Source organism: Alligator sinensis, unplaced genomic scaffold (assembly GCF_000455745.1).
Source record: "Alligator sinensis unplaced genomic scaffold, ASM45574v1 scaffold442_1, whole genome shotgun sequence".
NCBI lineage: Eukaryota > Metazoa > Chordata > Crocodylia > Alligatoridae > Alligator > Alligator sinensis.
Genome location: NW_005841829.1, coordinates 4,472,882 through 4,492,031, shown reverse-complemented (window position 1 = coordinate 4,492,031; position 19,150 = coordinate 4,472,882). Strand labels below are relative to the sequence as shown.

Genomic DNA, 19,150 nt, shown 5'->3' with positions numbered 1-19,150 from the left:
CAGGGGACCAATGAAAAGGTCCGAATCAAATCGATTGATGATTCGGACAGTCCCCCACCCACTGCAGCAGGGAGCTGCAGCCAGACTCCAAGCTGGTAAGTAGGCGTAGGGGTAGGGATAGGAGAGGGGGGCTGGGAGAAGGGGGAGGGGCCATGGGGGGAGCCTGGGCTCACTGGGTGCTGCCAAGCGGGGGGGGAAGTGATCCCCACTCCCCCCCACTGCCCCACGCTGCATGGGGGACTCTGCCATGAGCCCCCCAACCTCCCTTACTCCCCCAGTTCCCCCCGTGGCTGCCCCACCCACCCCAGCTCTGACCCTTTAAGAAAAAAACAAACAGAAAACCCTGGGACTCACCACTCCTACAGCAGCTTCAGGGGCTTGTGGAAGACCCCCCATGCAGTGGAAGGCAGCAGGGATCACCCGGTCCTGCTGGCAGGAATGATAAGTTTTCTCATTTTTTGTTTTTCTTAAAAAGCCAGAGCCACAGCAGGCAGGGCAGCCATGAGGAGGCTGGGATAGTGTGGGGGGGTCGGGAGACTCATGCAGAGCCCCGCAAGCAGCACGGGGCAGTTGCCCTCCCTCACTCTCCCCCTCCCGGCAGCACCCAGTGAGTCAGGGCTTTTTTTTTCAAAGTGCCAGGAGCTGGGGTGGGCGAGGCAGCCATTGCTGGGCTGGGAGAGGGGGCGGGGGATGGACCTGGCCTGGCTGATTCAGATATTCGCCAGCAGACAAATCTCCAAATCAGATTCAGCCAAATCGAATCGGGACAGTGATTCGAATCACCAAATTGAATCACTGTCCCCTGGAACGGCCGAATCCAAAGCGAATACTAGCCTCTTCATCCAGGCCTGCTAGATATGCAAGGAACCAAAATGCAGGAGCTCCTGAGTTCTAATCCCAGTTTCCTATTTGCTCACTATGTGCTCTTGGATGATTTACTTCATCTCTTCCCTGATGTAAGAGGGCAGAACTCACTGAAGCAAATATAGTGTTCCTGCCACAGTTGAGTTTGGCCTACTTTCTCTTCCTGCCACTGTGTAAAATGAGGCTACTAATGCTTCAGTATGTGCCTAATCTAGGAAATTTATAGAAACCAAGTTGTAGCTAATGACTTCTTTACTCTCCTAAACCACTTCACACCTTTCTGCAAATGATAACAGATGGGATTGCTTCATGCTGCTCTTTCACTCTTCAGTGAGGAATGCTTACATTGTTGCTTACTGTTCCAAGAGCCCATAATCCAGATGTAAATCTCCTTGATTTCTTGTTTTATGTAATACAAATAAGAAAATGCTTTTCTTGCAAACTCAACTCACTTTCACAGAGACAAATTCATATTATACGCATATTGGGTTGATTTTCATGAAGAGCTGTTTTGTACTTTCAGACTGGCCACTGATAGAAAGGAAAACTCTTCACCAGAATCTCTCAAACCGCTGAGGGGATCAAAAGTGCTTTGCTGCCTCTGCCTTCCCTGTTGGACATGACAGTGTTTAATTGATCTTTTTTGCTAATTCCTATGAGAGGCAGATTTATATACCTTAAAACCCCAGATCCTTGAATTCTGGAAAAAGACTCAGTTTAAATCCAAACCTTGCAACAAAAACTTTCCTCCTGCTTCCCTCAAAGAGAGGAAGAATAGGTGTATACTAATGTGACTAAAAAAATAAAGTATAACTTTCCCAGAAGGTTCTGAGCTGATGTCAAAGAAACCTGTGGACCTTCAGGTGGAGATAACCATTTGTGTTTTGAAGCAAATATGTATTCCTGTTTTTGCCAGAGGTCTTTGAAAGGCAAAAGGTACAGAGTCTGAACAGAAGTACTTTTGAGTCCCTCAGTGACTGTTTGAGGTAGAGGAAAAATTATTATTGTAAAGCAGGGGAGGGCTCCCACAAGATGGCTATACATAAGACAGCTGTTATGTCAGTAGCAGGTGGATTTTATTTCATATTTCAGGAAAAATTTCCTTGAGCAGTCAACATACCTTTCAACCAAGGGCTGACTTTCACAGTCATGTCCTAATCATCTCCCTACATGACTAGTGAAGCCTCCTGCACTCTGGTTTTCCTGGAGTATTCATGTGACCATGTAAACCCCAGGTTAGGGTCCCTTCAGCAGTTCCCATTCCTGTATCTTGTCCTTATGGTATTTACCTTAATAAACATGTCCTTCTCTAATCATCTGACCTAGTTTCCTGTTGTTCCCTTCCTCTTCTACATCACCAATATCAATTCCCTATGTACATGTCTACAGAGCAAAATCAGCATGTCAGATACCAGCACACTCAAACAGCTCACCTGACAGCTCTACATGCACTAACCCTCTAATTCAGGGCCAGGCAAAATATGGCCTGTGGGCCAAATCCAGCCTGCCAAGTAATTTCATCTGACCTGCAGGCACCCACCAATTAATTGTACCCCACCCAACCAGCGTGCTTCGCTCCCGCCCTCATGCATGGACAGGCCACAGCCCTGGCCACCATGCACAGCGGCAGGGCCGCTGCTGTCACTGCAGCAGTTGCTGGAGAACCTGGCCTCCAGCAATGCCTCCTCATGTCTCTCTTGCAGCGCTCGCTCCAGGCAACAGGTAGGGAAGTGGCGATGGGTGGGGGAAAGCTACATCTGGGATCTGGGTGGGAGTGCAGAGCATGGGGTTGGGGATGGCAGGAGCATGGAGTCTAGGGCCCATACCCAGTGAGCAGGCAGGAGTACGGCGCTCGGATGGGCAGGGTGAGGGTGTGTGGGGTTTGTAGGGTGTGAGGGAGGGTGGGGCAGCGTGGGGAGACCCCACACGCCCTTTCCCCCAATGGCACACAGCCCCTGCCGCTGGCAGCAACAGCAGTAGCAGGCAGTGGGGCCTCAGTGCTCCTGGCCCACACATGGACAGCCACTCAGTGGCACATGCTTCCAGCTAGTTCTAGGAGCTACATGTGGTGACAAGGAGTGGAGCCCAGCTGGCCCGTCTCTGTCACACAGGGCTCCCTGCAGTTCATGTGCAGCTCCTAGGACTCACACGCTGGGGGGGAAGCCTTGCATGACAGAGCCGGTGGCCTGGCCCCGCTCCCTGCTGCCACATGCAGCTCTTGAGACACTGCCAGAGATGGTGGGAAGCCCCACTCCCTGCTTCCCAGCAGAGTCCCAGGAGCTGCACATGGCAGCAGGGAGTGGGGACAGGCCACTGGTTCCATTGCATGAGGCTTCCCCCCAGTGGCATGCGAGTCCCAGGAGCTGCACATGGAGTGGCCTGCCTCTATCATAGGGAGCCTTGCGCGATAGAGGCGGACCAGCCTGGCTCCACTCCTTGCCACCACATGCAGCTCCCAGAACTGGCTGGAAGTGTGCACTGCCAGGCAGCTGCATCTGTGTGGGCCATGAGCACCCCAAGGCCAACACCTGCTGCTGCTGCCGCTGGCGGCAAGAGCTATGCACTGGGGGGGGCATATGGGGTCCCCACACCCCCCACCTTACCTCACACCCCACAAACCCCACACACCTATGCCCTACCCACACCCCCAAGCTCCCCACATATACACACCCCCAACATACCCCACACATAGCCACACCCCCACCCATCCACACATACCCCCTAAACCCCACCATATAGACACACTCACCTGCCCATTGCAACCCACACACTCCCCCATACACACCCCACATGCACCCCACCACGCATAATATACAAGAGTAAGACTATTTTTTATCTATTATGCAATCACCTCTATATGCACCAGACAACCACACATAAATCAGGACAAAAATATCTTTTGAAATAAAATTAAAATATGTTTTAATTACACTATAGTATATTAAAATAGTATAGTATAGTATAAAATATGTTATATTTGACTTTTAGTATATAATTTGTTTGTTTTTCTGGTTCCAAGCTGGTAACCCCCTCTCCCCGCCAAAAAGGACTACTTCTGGACGCAAGGGCCAAGGGTTAGGAGTGGGTCTTCTGGTCCTAAGATGGCTACCAGGGGGCAGGGCACCTGTCAAGGGGTAGGGCTGCCCTTGTGCTCCTCGACAGGTCACCAAAATTCATTAAGCATCCCTCCAGCTGAAATAACTGCCCACCCCTGCTCTAACCAGAAGTAGCACATGCATATTTATACAGCACTGCAGACTGGCTAACTGCCTCTGTCTCTCAGCATATAATTTTTGTATTAAATTATACTGTATTTAATCAATTAAAATCATGCTTTAGGGCTTCTAATGGTTCCTGTCAGGTAGAATTTTTTCTCCTTTAAATGCATAACTTGAAAGTTGAGGTTTGGAGCAGGGTTCTTCCCCCTCTCCCCCTGTAGCTTAGACTGTGGGTACAGCTAGAGCAGCATATTGGGCAGGTATATTAGTACTTCCATTTGTACCAAGAACTTCTCAGATGGCCAGGTAGTTGGACAGACTGCCAGGGACCATTGTGAGTTTTGTGGGATTTTCTGCCTTCCTCTTCAATAAGAGGCAGTCTACTTGTTAGCATTACCCAGGCGTATTTTATCTAACAGATTCCATGGCACTGCAGGGATCAAACCATTGCTAGTGATCTTATCTCTTCTACTCACTTGCAGATCCTTTTAGACTCAACAACTATGACATGGTTGCCTGTCACTGAAAAATACTGGACTTAATGACCTGGGTGATCCTTATGTTCATCTCATCTTTTGTTCAGTATACTCCATATATAATACAACACCAGGTCCTCTGAAACGCACAGGGTATGTCTACAGCGCTTCAGTACCTACATTATCACCAGAGATCCTGGTTCTCTCAGGTTTAACAAAATCCCCAATTTCTGGTAAAAAAAGTAAGTCCAAATCCACATTTCTCTGTGATTTAAATGAAACACCACTAATATATAGAGATATATACAGTGATGTTTCATTTTAATCACAGAAAAATGTAGATTTGGGGTTACTATTTTTAAACCAAAAATTGGAGATTTCTTAAATCAGAGAAAACCAAGATCCCTGGTTATCACAAAGGTGATGTTGCTGTCAATAGGGTAAAAGTGAGATCAGGAGTCATTAAGGTGACTCTATTACTTCCATTTTGGGAAGTAGCATGCATGGAGCAGGCATAGCATGCAACATACACTGCTGAAATACTGAAGTGGTGTGGACCTGTTCTTATTCACATTTTTCATCCTAATTTCATCCTTTACTACTTCTGTGATCCCTTCAGAGAATGAGTATTAACAATGAATATTCCAAGACTTTTTCTTCTTTATGCTTATATCAATGGCATAAAAGAAAATCAAATCAATCATAAGCCACTAAGCCAAAATCAAAGCCAAGCCCTAAACCAAAGCCACTAAAGTGTGCATGTGTGTTGAAGCCTCTGTTCAAGTTATATGCAGAGACTAGCTTCAAAGCAAAAGTCCCAGGCACTTAAGTTAAAGTACTAAAGTCCATATCATCAAAGGCACCTAACTCCTAAGCACCTTTTGAGAATTCATCAGCAACAACAAGCTGATATATATAACAAGTCCTCTCATATATATTGTGTTTTTATCAGAATAAATAACACTATGATTATACAGTACACAGCCTTTGCTCTCATGAACTGTCCCTCATGCCTGCCACTTGTTACCTTTACTATCCTCATAGCAATTACATTTTAAACAGCTTCATTCATCCCATTCATTACAACTTTAAAGCTTCTCAATGGCCTGAAATCTGACGACATATGAATTGATACTTTGTAGTCACTCCAGTCTTTTGCCAAAAGGCTAAGCTAAGAACACCAGCAATACCCAATGTTAGTGGTTTTATGATATCCTTCTGTGAGCTAGGCTATCATTCTGTTCTTAATACAGGGGTCACATTTCATGGATTTTAAGTAAACCTGCTGCTGACCCCCCCTATGTGAAAGTCTCAAAGGAAGTTTAGGCTATTTAGAGAAAATCAATTCTATACCACCAGTTGGCTGAAGACATCACTAGGATCCAACGGTACATGAGAGAAAGCAAGTTTTTTCCGTAAATCACTTTCCTGCATAGACCAGATGTCAGCAGATGTATCCACCTACTAAACAGTGAAAACTCCTTGCGTGGAACAACAAGGGTGCAAAGGGAAATAACACTTGAAAGTTTGGTCTCTATATCTAGAAGAGATGAAGAAAAACCCAAATTCTGAACTCACAAGGGAAAAACAACCTTAAAGTACAACATACTAAAGGACCCCAGAGGCATGCCAGAACTTACAAACAACTGTTCATTATCATATCACCCAGTGACCAAGGTAAAATATTTCTGGTGCAAAAAATAAGAAGCAGCCAGCAGAATTGAAAGTGTCACATAAAACGAACCAGCTTCACTTTTGTAGTGAAGTATTACCAGCAGAATACTAAAACTCAAATATCCAAGAGCCTGCAAAAGGAATGTGCAATAGCAGCCAGCTGGAGCTGTCACTTGTGCAGCTAAGTCCATAGTAACTATAGACTATGTTTGACTGTTGAAAAACTTCATCAAAATGGCCTGGATTTTCAGTTTGCTAACAGCAAGAACTATAGTACTAAACTAAACAAAAAGAAAAGGGAAAAAATACAAGTGCACATGTATACACATATTATGTATGTTTTTAATTTATATATACATAGAAACTAAATATCTTCCCATCTATAAACACAGTGTGTAAAATCCTGAAAAGGTCTATTAAAGAGTTTCCTGACATAATTTTCCAATAGCAGTAAACATAAAAGCTAACGAAGAAAAGGTTTTCATACCTGATGAATCTCTTGCCATCCATTTTCATCTTTGCAGCTGACTGTAGCATGTTCATGAAGTAACAGTTCACAACAATATGGATCCCCTCCTACTACAGCGGTGTGGTAGAGTGGGGTTAATCCACAGCTGTCTTTGTAGTTAGGAGATGCTCCAAGCTCTAAAAGGGTCTATAAGCAATTACAGATGGTAAGCACTGTCCTTATATTTCTGAGCATGTAACTAATTGAGAGAGAATCTATATTTAGCATTCTTCCCAACACAGTGTTTACTGGGAAGGGTGTTCTTGTTACGGTTTACTTGAGGCAGGGTAAAGACATTTATAAGCTGGCTAAATGGGCCATAACACAGGCAACTGAACTCCTCACTGCTGGAGCAAACAGTGGTAAGAGAGTTATGGTTTAGTGGCACTGGCCTACAGTGAGACACACCAGTGCACCTTGGAAAGGACCCTAGTAGAAGCAAAAGTCCCGGTTTCAGTACTCAGGGCATATGTTGGAGTACCAGTGATAAAATGAGAAACAAAGACTACACACTACCCATCCTGTTATTGATTTCCAATGTTTTAATAATGCTTATATCACTTTTGGAGCATGCATGCCTCTTTGGTTGCAGTGTGCCTTATTAAAATATTGTTCAATTTGAAATTCTGTCCAGAAGGAAATAGGGAGTATCATAAGCCCTTTATTTAATCTAATGTCAAGAAGTCTCATAAAAAAAAGTCAGAACATAAAGAAAAAAGCAGAAAGGTCAGCACTGACAAGATAAAATGTACAATCTGCACTACTGGCATTCAGTTTCAAAGGGGGAGAAACTGCAATATTGCTACTTCCATTTCCTGCAGAGATATCTTCCACCACCTATTGACGAATAAAGTTAAGTTTCACCACCATGTTTTCCTAGCAAAAATGTAAGCTTCTGAAATTAAAAACCCTTGGTGGAAGAAATCATGAAAGATAAAAGCCAAGCAAGCACACATTAAAAGATCCACAAAGGACAGTACAATAATTAACTCCAAATATTTTTCTTTCCATATTGTTTAGTATACAATAATGTATAATTTGCTTCTGAAAATTTACCTTGAGGGTTACTTGGTTCTTGGCTCTAGCTGCTTTGTGCAGAGCTGTCATTCCATCTTTGGCTCTGAAATCCAAATGTGCCCCTCCGTTTTTCAGAGTTTTGATCACTTCTATTGTATTTTCAAGCTGTGCTGCCAAAGTTAGTGGTGTGTCTAAAGGAAAGAATAAAATGTGTGAAAAAAATTGATAAGTAACCTTTAAAAAATAATATTTGCAAACTTTTCAAAAAACATAATTATCAGCTTTTAGGTACCAAGTACAGCCTTAAGGAGGCTATAACATTAACAGGCTGCTCCCTTCCTATATCAGAATCACAGTTCTGCTGAATCTGAGACTTTTAAGGTCTTCAAGACAGGGTTTGGCTTGCTACATATATCTTGTGTGAAGCCTACCCAGGATGCAAGCCACTTTATGTGGTAACTTTTATTAATCTCATACCTCCACTCTCCAGGTCATGATAGTTCGGATCCAGTCCTCGGTCTAACATCTTTGTGACTTTTTCCACAGAGAGGTGGTGGACATGATCCATGAATTTTCTTAAATTAGCCTGAAACAAGAAGAGATGACTGAACAATCTTCTGACAGCGTGAAGAATATAAGTTATGAGTGATATCTTCAGCTAGTAAAAAACATTGCAACTCCATCAACCTCAATGGAACAGTGACACTTTACACTGATATAGATCTGGCCCTAAAACTGTAATGAAAAGCATATAGCTGGCAGAATGCTATGGTCAAAAACATAAAACAAGAATATATTACTTGCACAATCAGAAAAAAATGTACTGGAAGTCAAATTCAAAAAGATATGATAATGAAAGAGTGACAGAGGGCAAAGTTATTCCAACATGTAAGTGCATCAAAAGATTTGTGTTCCTATTTTAAAATACAAGTGGCATGCTGTAAGTGTGCCATATTTTTATAATAGTTGTGTCAACTTTAGATATAAATTACTTATAAATGCACTGTATAAGCACAAGCCATCTATAACACAACTAAAAGTCTTGGATTACATTCCCTAAATCACTGGCAGCCCCCAGAGCACTTACTCATGGTCTGCAGAGCTGGCTACTCATATGAAGCAGGACTTCCCCTTCTTTCCAGCTGCTAAACTATATTACATATTTTCCTCTATTACTGGCTATTTAAGTATTTGTGATCTGTTGCAGAGATACTAAGTCACTGTGACTGTGAGGCACACTGGGAGTGTCTACGTGTAATGCTACGTCACTATAGCAACACGCTACAGCGATGTAGTGTCCGTGGGCAAAAACCGTGACACCGCAGCAACACTGCTGTAGCAACGCGTTCCCTTGGTACAAGCACGCTGCTACAGTGACGTAGCTGGTAAAAATAGCCATTCACCACACGGACAATGCAGTACAGGCTGTTATTGCACCATCATTTAGTACTTCCAAAGGGAAGTACTAAATGATGGCGTGGTAACAAGGGCGCCTTAGGGGCATGTGTAGATGCGCCCACTGTTCACCTAATCAGGCAGGGGAGACTCCAAAAAACAAGTTTGCTCTCTCTATATGGCAGAAGGCAGCACAGTGCAGATACTTTAGCTTTTGAGCCAAAAGCAGAGCAGCCACATTAGTGCAGTACTGTTTGTGGGTCAATAAGCAATAAAGCTGATTAGTCTGAATAGATTCCCACACTAACACACCTCTACTGCTTCTAGTCAGGGAGCTAATGCACACTACAACAGCAAGATGCATCTTACTACAACAATGTCTTGCACTGGATAGATATATCCCTTCTATTTGGTTGTGTTTCACACTTGTAAAGGTGTTCAAGAACCTCTCATGCACTCAATATAAAAGCCTAACTATGCAACCCTTATATGAACAGGTCCTTTGACTTTGGCAGCATTATCCACATAAATAGGTCACCAGGTTCAGGGCCTAAAATTACCCAGGCGGCACTCTACATATATTTTTTGGATTGTCATTAGTATCAAAGGATTCTAAGTAGAGGGTGACTGAATCTAAGTTACAACTTTTCCTGCCAGACACAGGGGGGGAAAAAAACAGATGCTTTCTCCCTTTCCAAGTTAGCTGGACTGACCTTTGTATGAAGCTTTGCCACCTGTTTTTCATCCAGATTGAATTGCTTATATACTCTCTTCTTATATCGGAACTAATAGGGAAGAAAGAAACAAAGTCAGTATTTCATATTTTATTTGAGAAAAGGTAAAAAAAGATCAGAAATTATAAGAAGGTAGTGTTTATTAACCAGCATGAAAATCTGGACTAGCTTCAAAAAAGGGCTTATGAGTTCTGTTTAAATAAACAATAAGCACCAAATGTTATCATGCATGAGTAGCAGTAGTTGTAGTAGTAAGTAGCAGTAGCAGTAGTAGTAGTAGTAACTTAGTGTAATTAGAATTTTACAGCATACAAGCCAAGTTCATACTCTGTGTAAAAATACTGGAATCAGTGAAGTTACATGAGGAAACAGTTTGGTCCCTTGTGTTTACACAGGCTAGAAATACTATTAAAAAAACCTTTCCCTAAAGGTAATCTCAACACTTTCACTTCAAGCCTTGAAAAGAAAAAAAAAATCTACAAGTAGGTAAGATTGTAAAAGCACGTAATTTTCTGAACTTCAAAAATAGGTTACTGAAAGTACTTCATCATGCTGTCAAACTTTATGTTTAGGAATAGTTCTGCTAATGCTAATGCAACTGCTTTTGTAAATAAGGAATGTATATATGGCTTACAAGATCCACTTTTTTGAGCTTTGGCAGTTATTACTGTTTTCTGATCCATTTGTCTACCAGCAGGGCAGATAGATCAGCTGAGAAATCACAGGTCATTACACAGCGATACATATTTACCACTGATCTAAAACACCACAATTTACATCTAATTAGAATGCTAAATATCTCTCCTCTGTGATTAATTGGTTTTGATGTCAAACATATTTTTAGACACAGACTTTTTTTCCCTCCTCTCTTCTCCGAGGATCAGATTTTGCCATTTATGACACCTCAATATATAGGACTCGCCCTGGCCCAAAAGGACCATTGGGGAGATTGTGCTCTTTGTCTATGAAGATGCATAATCTGCTTTAACCTGATGGATAAAGCAGGTCATTAGTGTCTAGTGTGCCAATCCATCTCTGAATACTAGAGCATAGGTGACAGAGCTATGATCCTATCTCCTTTCCCACAAGCAGTGTGCCAAACCTACTAACTGAGGGCTCCTATACACGTGCAGGGAACCAGCTCTGACATGCTAGAAATTCAGTGCGCTGAAGCATGGAAATAAATGCACTCCAAAAGACTCTGGCATCATGTGTATCAGTGCCCCTGTGCCGAAAAATGGTGGCTAGGTGCTTTGAACTAAAGCTCGTTCGATGCGTTTTAGTTCAAAGCACCCCCAAGCATGAGGGATGCCAATACATGTCACGCTCAAGTACTTTTACTTAGCGTGGCTCGCTAATTAAAGCACCCCCCCCACACACACACTGCCTCCTGGAGCATGCGTTAAAATGCTCATAAGCTTTTTGCACAACTATGCAAGAGGAGAGAGGATGAAGCTTCCTGTGTGCCCCAGCAAGACAGCCCCTCACTTCTGGGCCCAGAACATCTCTAAATTATGTCTGAGGTACTTTAAAAATGTGGACTCTTTGTCACAATCAAGTTTGAATTTGAATAAAGGGTTAATAGTCAATCAAGGGGGGTTGCCCTCTTCTTCAGGGACCAGTAGCCTATGTGCTTGGGCAGAGGTTGGGGCTTAGTCAGGATACTGATACTAAGGTGTTGTTGGCACATTTGACTTCGTAAAGGTGTTACTTTGTGTCTGATAACCTCTGTGGTGTTGCAAAATCCAACTAAATTTCCTTGGAAGGGATTGATATTTGCAATGCTTATCTGCATTCCTAAGGAACCCTTATCTGAGTTCCTAAGGACTGTTTTTCCTAAAAGTAAGGCTAATGTTAATTAATACACTTTAAATTGCCTAATTTGGACTGCCCTAGTCTGTATTAACATTAATAGTCATTCAGTGAGGATTACTTAATTTGGACTGGAGCCAATTTTAATTTGGTCTACAAGCATCCACATGTATAATCGGTTATAGTGATGGCTGTAGTCCAGATTAAACCTAGAAAACCGTAATATCTATAAATGACTCTTTTCACCTTTCTTTTTCATGGTATTTCTTTCCCATTAAGATCCTCCAGGAGCTACTGTTCATGCTCCGAACAAGCCACAGTTTTCTCTGAACAGGTAATTAATTATATGTTGTGAACAGAGACAAAAATAGATCTCTGTTTACTAGGTGGAACTGACAGGGTTCAATGTGTTTGCTGGATAGAGAAACCTGAAGACCAGCATTTCAGTAGAACACTCTCATTCCTTTCGTGGCAACTTTACTAGTTTATTGCACTGAGTGGACAAACAGATGCCTTATGACAAGCAGAAGGCACCAGTAACACAGAATTCTATAGCACGTGTATTTTGAAAAAAAGAGTAGACTTGAACATTGTAGTTATTTATTTTGCTTGTGGCTAAAGTACAGATGAGTGACTGACTCAGAATTACGCTGGTAGAATAAAGAGGACTCTAAACTGTCTCTTTCTTAACCAGGGTCTTCTCTTGTTTCCAATGCTTTTACACAGCTTTAAATCTAGTGACTTCAGACCTGCAAATTCTATGGGATTTTTTTCAGTAAATTAATGATATTTTTAGGAAAATGTGATCAACATATCTGACCCAGACACCTAATGGATAATGTACTGGCCTTGTAAACCAGGAATCATGGGGTCACATCCCATCTGGAGTGAAAAGAAAATAGATTCTGACATCTTTTCAAAATAATCTTGCCTGAAAAAATCATGGCATCCCCTTAATGGGAGGTTTTCAATGCTGGATAGGTGTCTAAAGCTGGGCTGCTTTAAGAGCAGCAAATCCTGAATCTATGCAGGGAGTTAGATCAGATGACCCTGGGACTCCCTTTGCACTCTAATACCACATCCACACAAGCACAGATGTTTGCTTCCCCAGGGACAAGCAGCAGCAGCACACCCTGTGCCACTGCTGCTTGTCCCCAGGGAATGCCTGTGCTTTGTGCCCTCTGACATGTAGCAGGTTACTCCAGGTGGGGTAGGGAAGACTGGGGCCAGCACTGTGCTGGTCCTAGCAGCCTTACCTGGGTTCCTGGGGGCAATCTGGGGCTGCAAAAGTGGCAATCCTGCCGCTCAGAACCTGGCCAGAAGCCAAAGAGTGGCTCCTGGTGGCTAGGTTCTGGCTTTGGGCAGTGCGTGCTGCCCCCAAGAGTGCCACCCCGCTTTTTTTGGGGTGGGTTTTTCTGACTCTGGGATCTCCAGGGGTCACTTCCCCCCCCCCACCACCTGTACTGCTACCTTGCAGCACAGAGAAAAACTGAATGTGCAGTGTGTGGCACTGCAGCCATGTCAGCGGTGCCACATACCACACGGCCATGCTCATTTGGACATGACCTAAGATTCTGTATTGGTTGGAAGCAGGAGGAAAGATTCCTTACCAAATCAGAGTGGCACATGTAAATTACTTAATAGTCTCAATAATAAACATGTTGAAGTAATCTGTTTTCCTAACTTCTCTAAACTTCTCTCAGGTCTTGGGCACAGGTGCCATCAAGCATGCCTCACTGCTCCATTAGGCTTGCCTTCTAAATTGGAAACAATGTAGCTGTGTTCACACAGCACTTCAGGCAGGTTAATTACTAGTAGCATTGCCAAGTGACAGTGCCATTTAGCGTACCCCTGTGCTAATCAGCTTGCCCACAGAGCCATGCAGACACCACTTTCAGTTCAGGAGGCAGTCAGCATGGAGCAGTGAGCGCTGCTGTCAAGCACAGTAAATTTACTATAATAGACATGGCCTTAGATAAATTCCCAGCAAATATCCTCCCCCCGCCTCCCCCCCGCCCAAGTTGCTCCTTCTCAAATTTCTAATTGTATCCTATTTAAATTTGGAATTTGCTATAAGAATACCTTGGGCTACCCTACAATACGGTCTGGAGACCAAACACTTTTGCAGGGGAAAATATTTGGGTTTGGACTTTCCTGCAAGCTGTTTTAAGACTATTGCTATTTTTCTTAACCTCACTGGTTCAGGGATGTCTCAAATAATAGGAAAATGTTTTAAAAAATCAGCACAAGAGCTGACAAGAAGAATCTGGCATGAATAAAGATTGGAAATTAAAAGGTATTTAGCCATCAAAGAAAAGAGGTCCTAGAATAGACATCCAGTAGGAGAAGCTGGAACAAGAAATATAATGGATTTTAAGATGAGAAGCCCATGAAAACTACTGTATGACATTGGTGCCCGTGCTAGCAGAGGCTGGCCATGGTCCACTTTCTAGGACAATCTGAACATGCAGTTCTAACAAATTCCTTTCCTTTGGTAGCACCCTTCTCTATCCTGCTCTGTTCCTGAGGCACACTGAACAGGGTTTTGGGGGATTTTTTTTTTACTAGGACACTTGTAGCTGTGATACAGAAGAGAGATTAAAGTGGATATTTTTGATCTTTTTGATAAATGGTTGCCTGCTAATGCAGAGGACTTGACTCAACAGCTCATAAGCCCTTTGATGTTCTGTGTTTCCTTTTACCATTTTGGAAATTAAATGATGATTAAAACACAGGTGGGAGAAGCAAGAACTCCTTCATCAGCTAGATTTGGCTTGGACTTTCTATAAGTTCTGCTACAAGAGTCTTTTCCTCAACTGAAAAAGCCCATGTATCAAAACCGGCAGTTAAACACATAAGGAGTTACTTTCATTGGGGATAAAATATCAGCCCCTTCAGTTCTCTCATCCTTCAAGAAGACTATGTCATTTTCCTAACATAATTTAGCTTAGTTCATGCCTCCTCTTGGCTGCCAGAAAACTGTATTTTCCAGCAGCCAACCCTTACTGAAACACAGAAGATTTCCAGCTCACCTGATAACTGAAACTCCAGTCTGAGCTGTGAAATAGAGTTACCACCTTGAACTTCTCTAACACATCAGAAACTGCTATACTGAACCATCTCTCTCTACCTCACGGACCATGAATCCTGTTCCAAAGGAAGCCTTCTGAAGAATATCCTGGGACTGGGTCAGAGGCTTCTTTCACCACCACTAAAGGTATTCTTGCACTGTGATGGGCAGGGTGTTCAGTTACTAAAGCTGTGAGAAATTTTGGCAGTGGTTTCATTTCGGAGGTGCTTCGGGCCGTTTTGGCACCTGAAACACCGAATCCAAATCGAAACAGAAGACTCCAAAACAGCTCCGAACTGAATCAGAAGGCTCTGAAATGTTTCAGAAATGTTTCGGAGAATTTCAGAGTTTTGGAGCTGGGCTTCCAGAGAAACAAAAACTAAGAGGGAAGGAAGGACTGCTCTAATATTGACATCTAGCTCCCAGTTCGATTCTCCAGCTCTCTGATCATCTCCCCAGCTCTTCCCAGGGGGCGCAGGCCCCCAGACTGCATGTGGGGTTTCAGCAGGCTGCTGATGAGCGCCAGGAAGACTGCAATACTGTCACTGGCCCCATCCTACAGCCTCCTGAAACCCCGTGCACAGATTGGGGGTCTGCACCCACTGGGAACAGCTGAATGATCAGAAGGGCTGAATGATCAGAGGGCTGGGGAATCAAACTGGGAGCTGGGGAATCCCTGCCACTCAACCTGACTCTGCAGGGAGCAGAGATCCACACCAGGGTCTCCCCCTCCCCCAGATGAGCCACCCACAGCCCCATCCTGCTCTCCTCTGGGGTCCTGCAGCCCCCAGCCCCAAGCTCTGTCCGGCTAGGTAGGGATATATGAAGCTACCCTTGTAGCCCATTCGAAACAGATTCGGCTGAAACGAAACAGGACAGTGATCTGAAACACTGAAACGAATCACTATTCTCCGAAATGGCTGAATCCTAAAACAAATCAAAACACAGTCGTTTCGCACAGCCCTATAGTTACATCCTCAAGGAAATAACCCTCCCTTTAGCCACGCTTACTCATTCCCACTCCATGTGCATCAACCCTGAAAAAGAAGTGGTGAGAATGCATGGGGCACTGCAAGCCACCACTCTTGAGCACACCGGAAAGCCAGGTCCCAAATGTGGTGCCAGGCATGCTACCACTGCATATTCACCACATCAGCTCCAGGGTTGACATGACTGGACCAGGAACAGGATGACTGAGGCTTATTTTCTTGGCAGCGTAACCAAGGGTCCAACTACTACCATCACTCCTTAAGAGCTGATACACAGAAAGTCATCAAACCTGATCCTGCAGCTCTTATGTCAGAAATGCATGCAATAGCCTTGCTGAAGCTCTTACTTGTGTAATCTAGCTTTGAGATCACTGCTTCCTGATTGCAATTCAAATCCATTTCAGATTCTTCAGATAAGTCTACTGGATATATCATACAACAAGTATAAATGTTTCAAATATCAACTTCTATAAAAAATAATACAATTCTATTAAAATACCTCTAAGGAGGGAACACCTTTATTCACTGGTTGTGGATATTCCCTAAGAAGTCGTTCCTCATCCAAAAACTTCCCATCTCTTCCATTGCTTGCAGGCTGGAACAGCCCATAATTCAAGACATCTTTCAAACTCTGATTCAAAGTACACAAAATTCGCTGTTTTGCTACCCACACTGAAGATTCAGGATTAAATCGAATGCACTTCTGTAAAGACAAGGGGAAAAAAACAAGTTATAAAACATGTAAGAAATTCTAAAGATCATTTGAAAGTTATAAAAATCCATCAAAGGAATGTTTGGAGTGTATGCAAAAAGCATGTATGTAAATACAAGTTAAATACAGATCCAAGAAGAAACATGCCAGCATATAACATTTTTTAAATTGTTTAGTCAAAAAACAGTAGGTACAACTTCTTTAAATACTCCATTTGCATGCACTCAACCTTTTTAGACAAAAAGAAAGAGAAGGAAATTTATAACCTGGGCACAAAATAACTGAGATCAGCTAAAATACATTAAACAAATTAAACTGGTACTTGTCAGCACCTACCTGCATAGGAGACTGTAAATCTCCATTTAATTAAATTCCAAGACAAAAGTGCATTAACAAGGAGATTAGATTTCAGACATTCAAACACAAAAGCACCATAAAACAAAAGGGCATCCAGAATTCTTTCACAAACTTTAAAAATAATCTCTTTTTTCCATAAATAGGGTCCCGTTTTGCTTCACCTCTTCCTTGGCAAACCCAGTAAAAGGCACTGTATAGGGGTCCTGAGGCAACCTCTAGGTTTGGCGGTGTTCTGGTAATGAGTGTGGCCCCAGGAATAATTTACACTGAAATTACAGTATCTTGTGGCCTACGAGTGGCACTGCCCAGAATCCCATGAGTGTTATGTGCAGGGGTCCTATCATTTCTCACCTAGACGGGTCTCTCCTACTCCCTGCGTTGTCTTGCAAAGACCCTGACATAGGGCTGTTACGGCAGCTTTACGACATTCTTCCACTATGGGAATTTTTTCTAAAAGTGCTAAGGGACTTTTTCCACTGCTGAATATTTCTTCAGCAACATAAAAGTGGCTGTGCTGAAGCCATGCATGGGAAAGAAATCTCACCATAATACTTCAGTTAATTCACTCATAGGCAAACGGATGTAAGATACCAAAACACACATAACAACCTTAACTCTGACCACAATAACATGAGCTTAATTTATCAATGTGTGCCAGTAACTCCTGATTAGGCCAGGTCTATGGGCTTACCAATTGCATTCTTCATTTTGCAGTTCTACATATAGATAATGAGAACAGAAAAGTAAAGAAAAATAAAAAATGACACCTTTATGGAAAAGAAAATTACTTTCCTTAATCTCATGAGTCTTGTCTTAACTTAAACTGTTTCAATAGCATGCTTCTCTGCAGTATTGTTATGTTATGTATCTTTCTCAGTTCTCTGGAGATATGTGTATAAAAAACTGATAGCTTGACAATACATTATGCAGTATTTGATTATATTATGCAGTATTGACAATACATTATGCAGTATTGACACTTATTGACAATACATTATGCAGTTCTGAAAGTGCAAACCTCTGATTTCATATATCTAGAACATTTGGATAACAAATTTGAATGTGAACAAGTCAACATTGTATGGCTTTTTTTTTTTGTTAGGCCACTTTCTACATTTGATAACAAGATTCCTATTAGCAAAAATAGTCTCAGATTCTGAAAAACACTATAGATTTTCAAGTTTGTTTAACAGGGCATTCCAGGTTAGCTCCTCCTCAGTGTATTTGACCTCTTGAAGAACGAGGTAAGAGCCATGTCTAGCTTTGTCTATTATTTGCATTACAGTTGTAGACTGCAGTCAATGGCAGATATCATGACCTGCTCACAAACTCCAGTGGAGAGGATTGCAGTCAACATTTTTCTCCAATCCTGCTAATTACTTTTCAAATTAAAGTTCAGTAGACATTTATAATGAGGTATCCTTTATCCATGCTCGTTGCCTAGCAAGAAACTGCATCACTGAGCTGCCACAGTAATATCACGCAAATGTCCATTTACTGAATGAATGTGGAAGATTCATGAACACTGGGTTAAATACAGCTCTAAAATGCTTTGTTTGGTGCATGGATCATTAGGCATCCCATCTCAGTTTATTTCTCTCTGTTACTGGCACAAACTGCACCAGTTTTAGACGCGGCTTAAGCACTTACAGGGCAAGTTTTTGGATACCTAGGGACTCTATGAAGAGACAGGGAATAATGGAAGGCAAAAAGGGATAACGCTGTAGTCAAGAACTTTACAAGATGGCTGGGGGAATAGGGAGAAAGGGAATAGGGAGAAAGAAAGGCAGACTCCGTGAGACAAATCTCTCCCTCTCTGATGCTGAATTCCCTTGGCCTCAGTTCTCACCATGCTTCATTGTTCTTCATGCTCAACTCTTTTGAATCTCTCTCCCATTTTGACATCCATCCTGTCAATACCTGAACTTATCTCATCCTCAACCTACTTGCTCTGCTGACCCCATCCCTTCTCTCATCTCCCTTGTGCATGAATGACTGACGCCTCCCAAGACTAGAAGGCACCATTTGTAGGTGGCGGCGTTGGCAGCAAGTGGCAAGCAGGGACTGCCCACAGATGCTGGCAACGGGTCAAGGGGGTGAGCAGTGAGCGGGCACCACTCGCAGATACAAGCAGTAATGCCGGCAGCAAGGGGGTGCGGAGTGACGAGCAGGGACCGCCCACAGATGCTGGTGGTGACATCGGTGGCGGGGGGGTGGGGTGGCGAGCAGCGACCTCCCGCAGAAGGCAGCAGTGTCCGATTTCAGGGGGGGCACGTGCCTCCTCATGAGTCACCTATGCCCTTTTGACAGCTCTCATCACCTAA

At 43.1% G+C, this 19,150-nt stretch overlaps 1 protein-coding gene across 7 annotated transcripts in view; it reads right to left on the bottom strand.

Annotated features, from left to right (window-relative positions):
• Nucleotides 1–19,150, bottom strand: part of SHANK2 (SH3 and multiple ankyrin repeat domains 2) — an 810,144-nt gene that overhangs the window by 547,674 nt on the left and 243,320 nt on the right. For all 7 annotated transcript variants that reach the window (XM_014517615.2, XM_025197122.1, XM_014517581.2 and 4 more), the window contains 5 exons: nt 16,257–16,460; nt 9,866–9,937; nt 8,235–8,343; nt 7,797–7,948; nt 6,720–6,887 (listed from right to left, as the gene is read on the bottom strand). In XM_014517615.2, the coding sequence (XP_014373101.1) occupies nt 6,720–6,887; nt 7,797–7,948; nt 8,235–8,343; nt 9,866–9,937; nt 16,257–16,460 (705 nt within the window). The remainder of the gene's footprint in view (nt 1–6,719; nt 6,888–7,796; nt 7,949–8,234; nt 8,344–9,865; nt 9,938–16,256; nt 16,461–19,150) is intronic.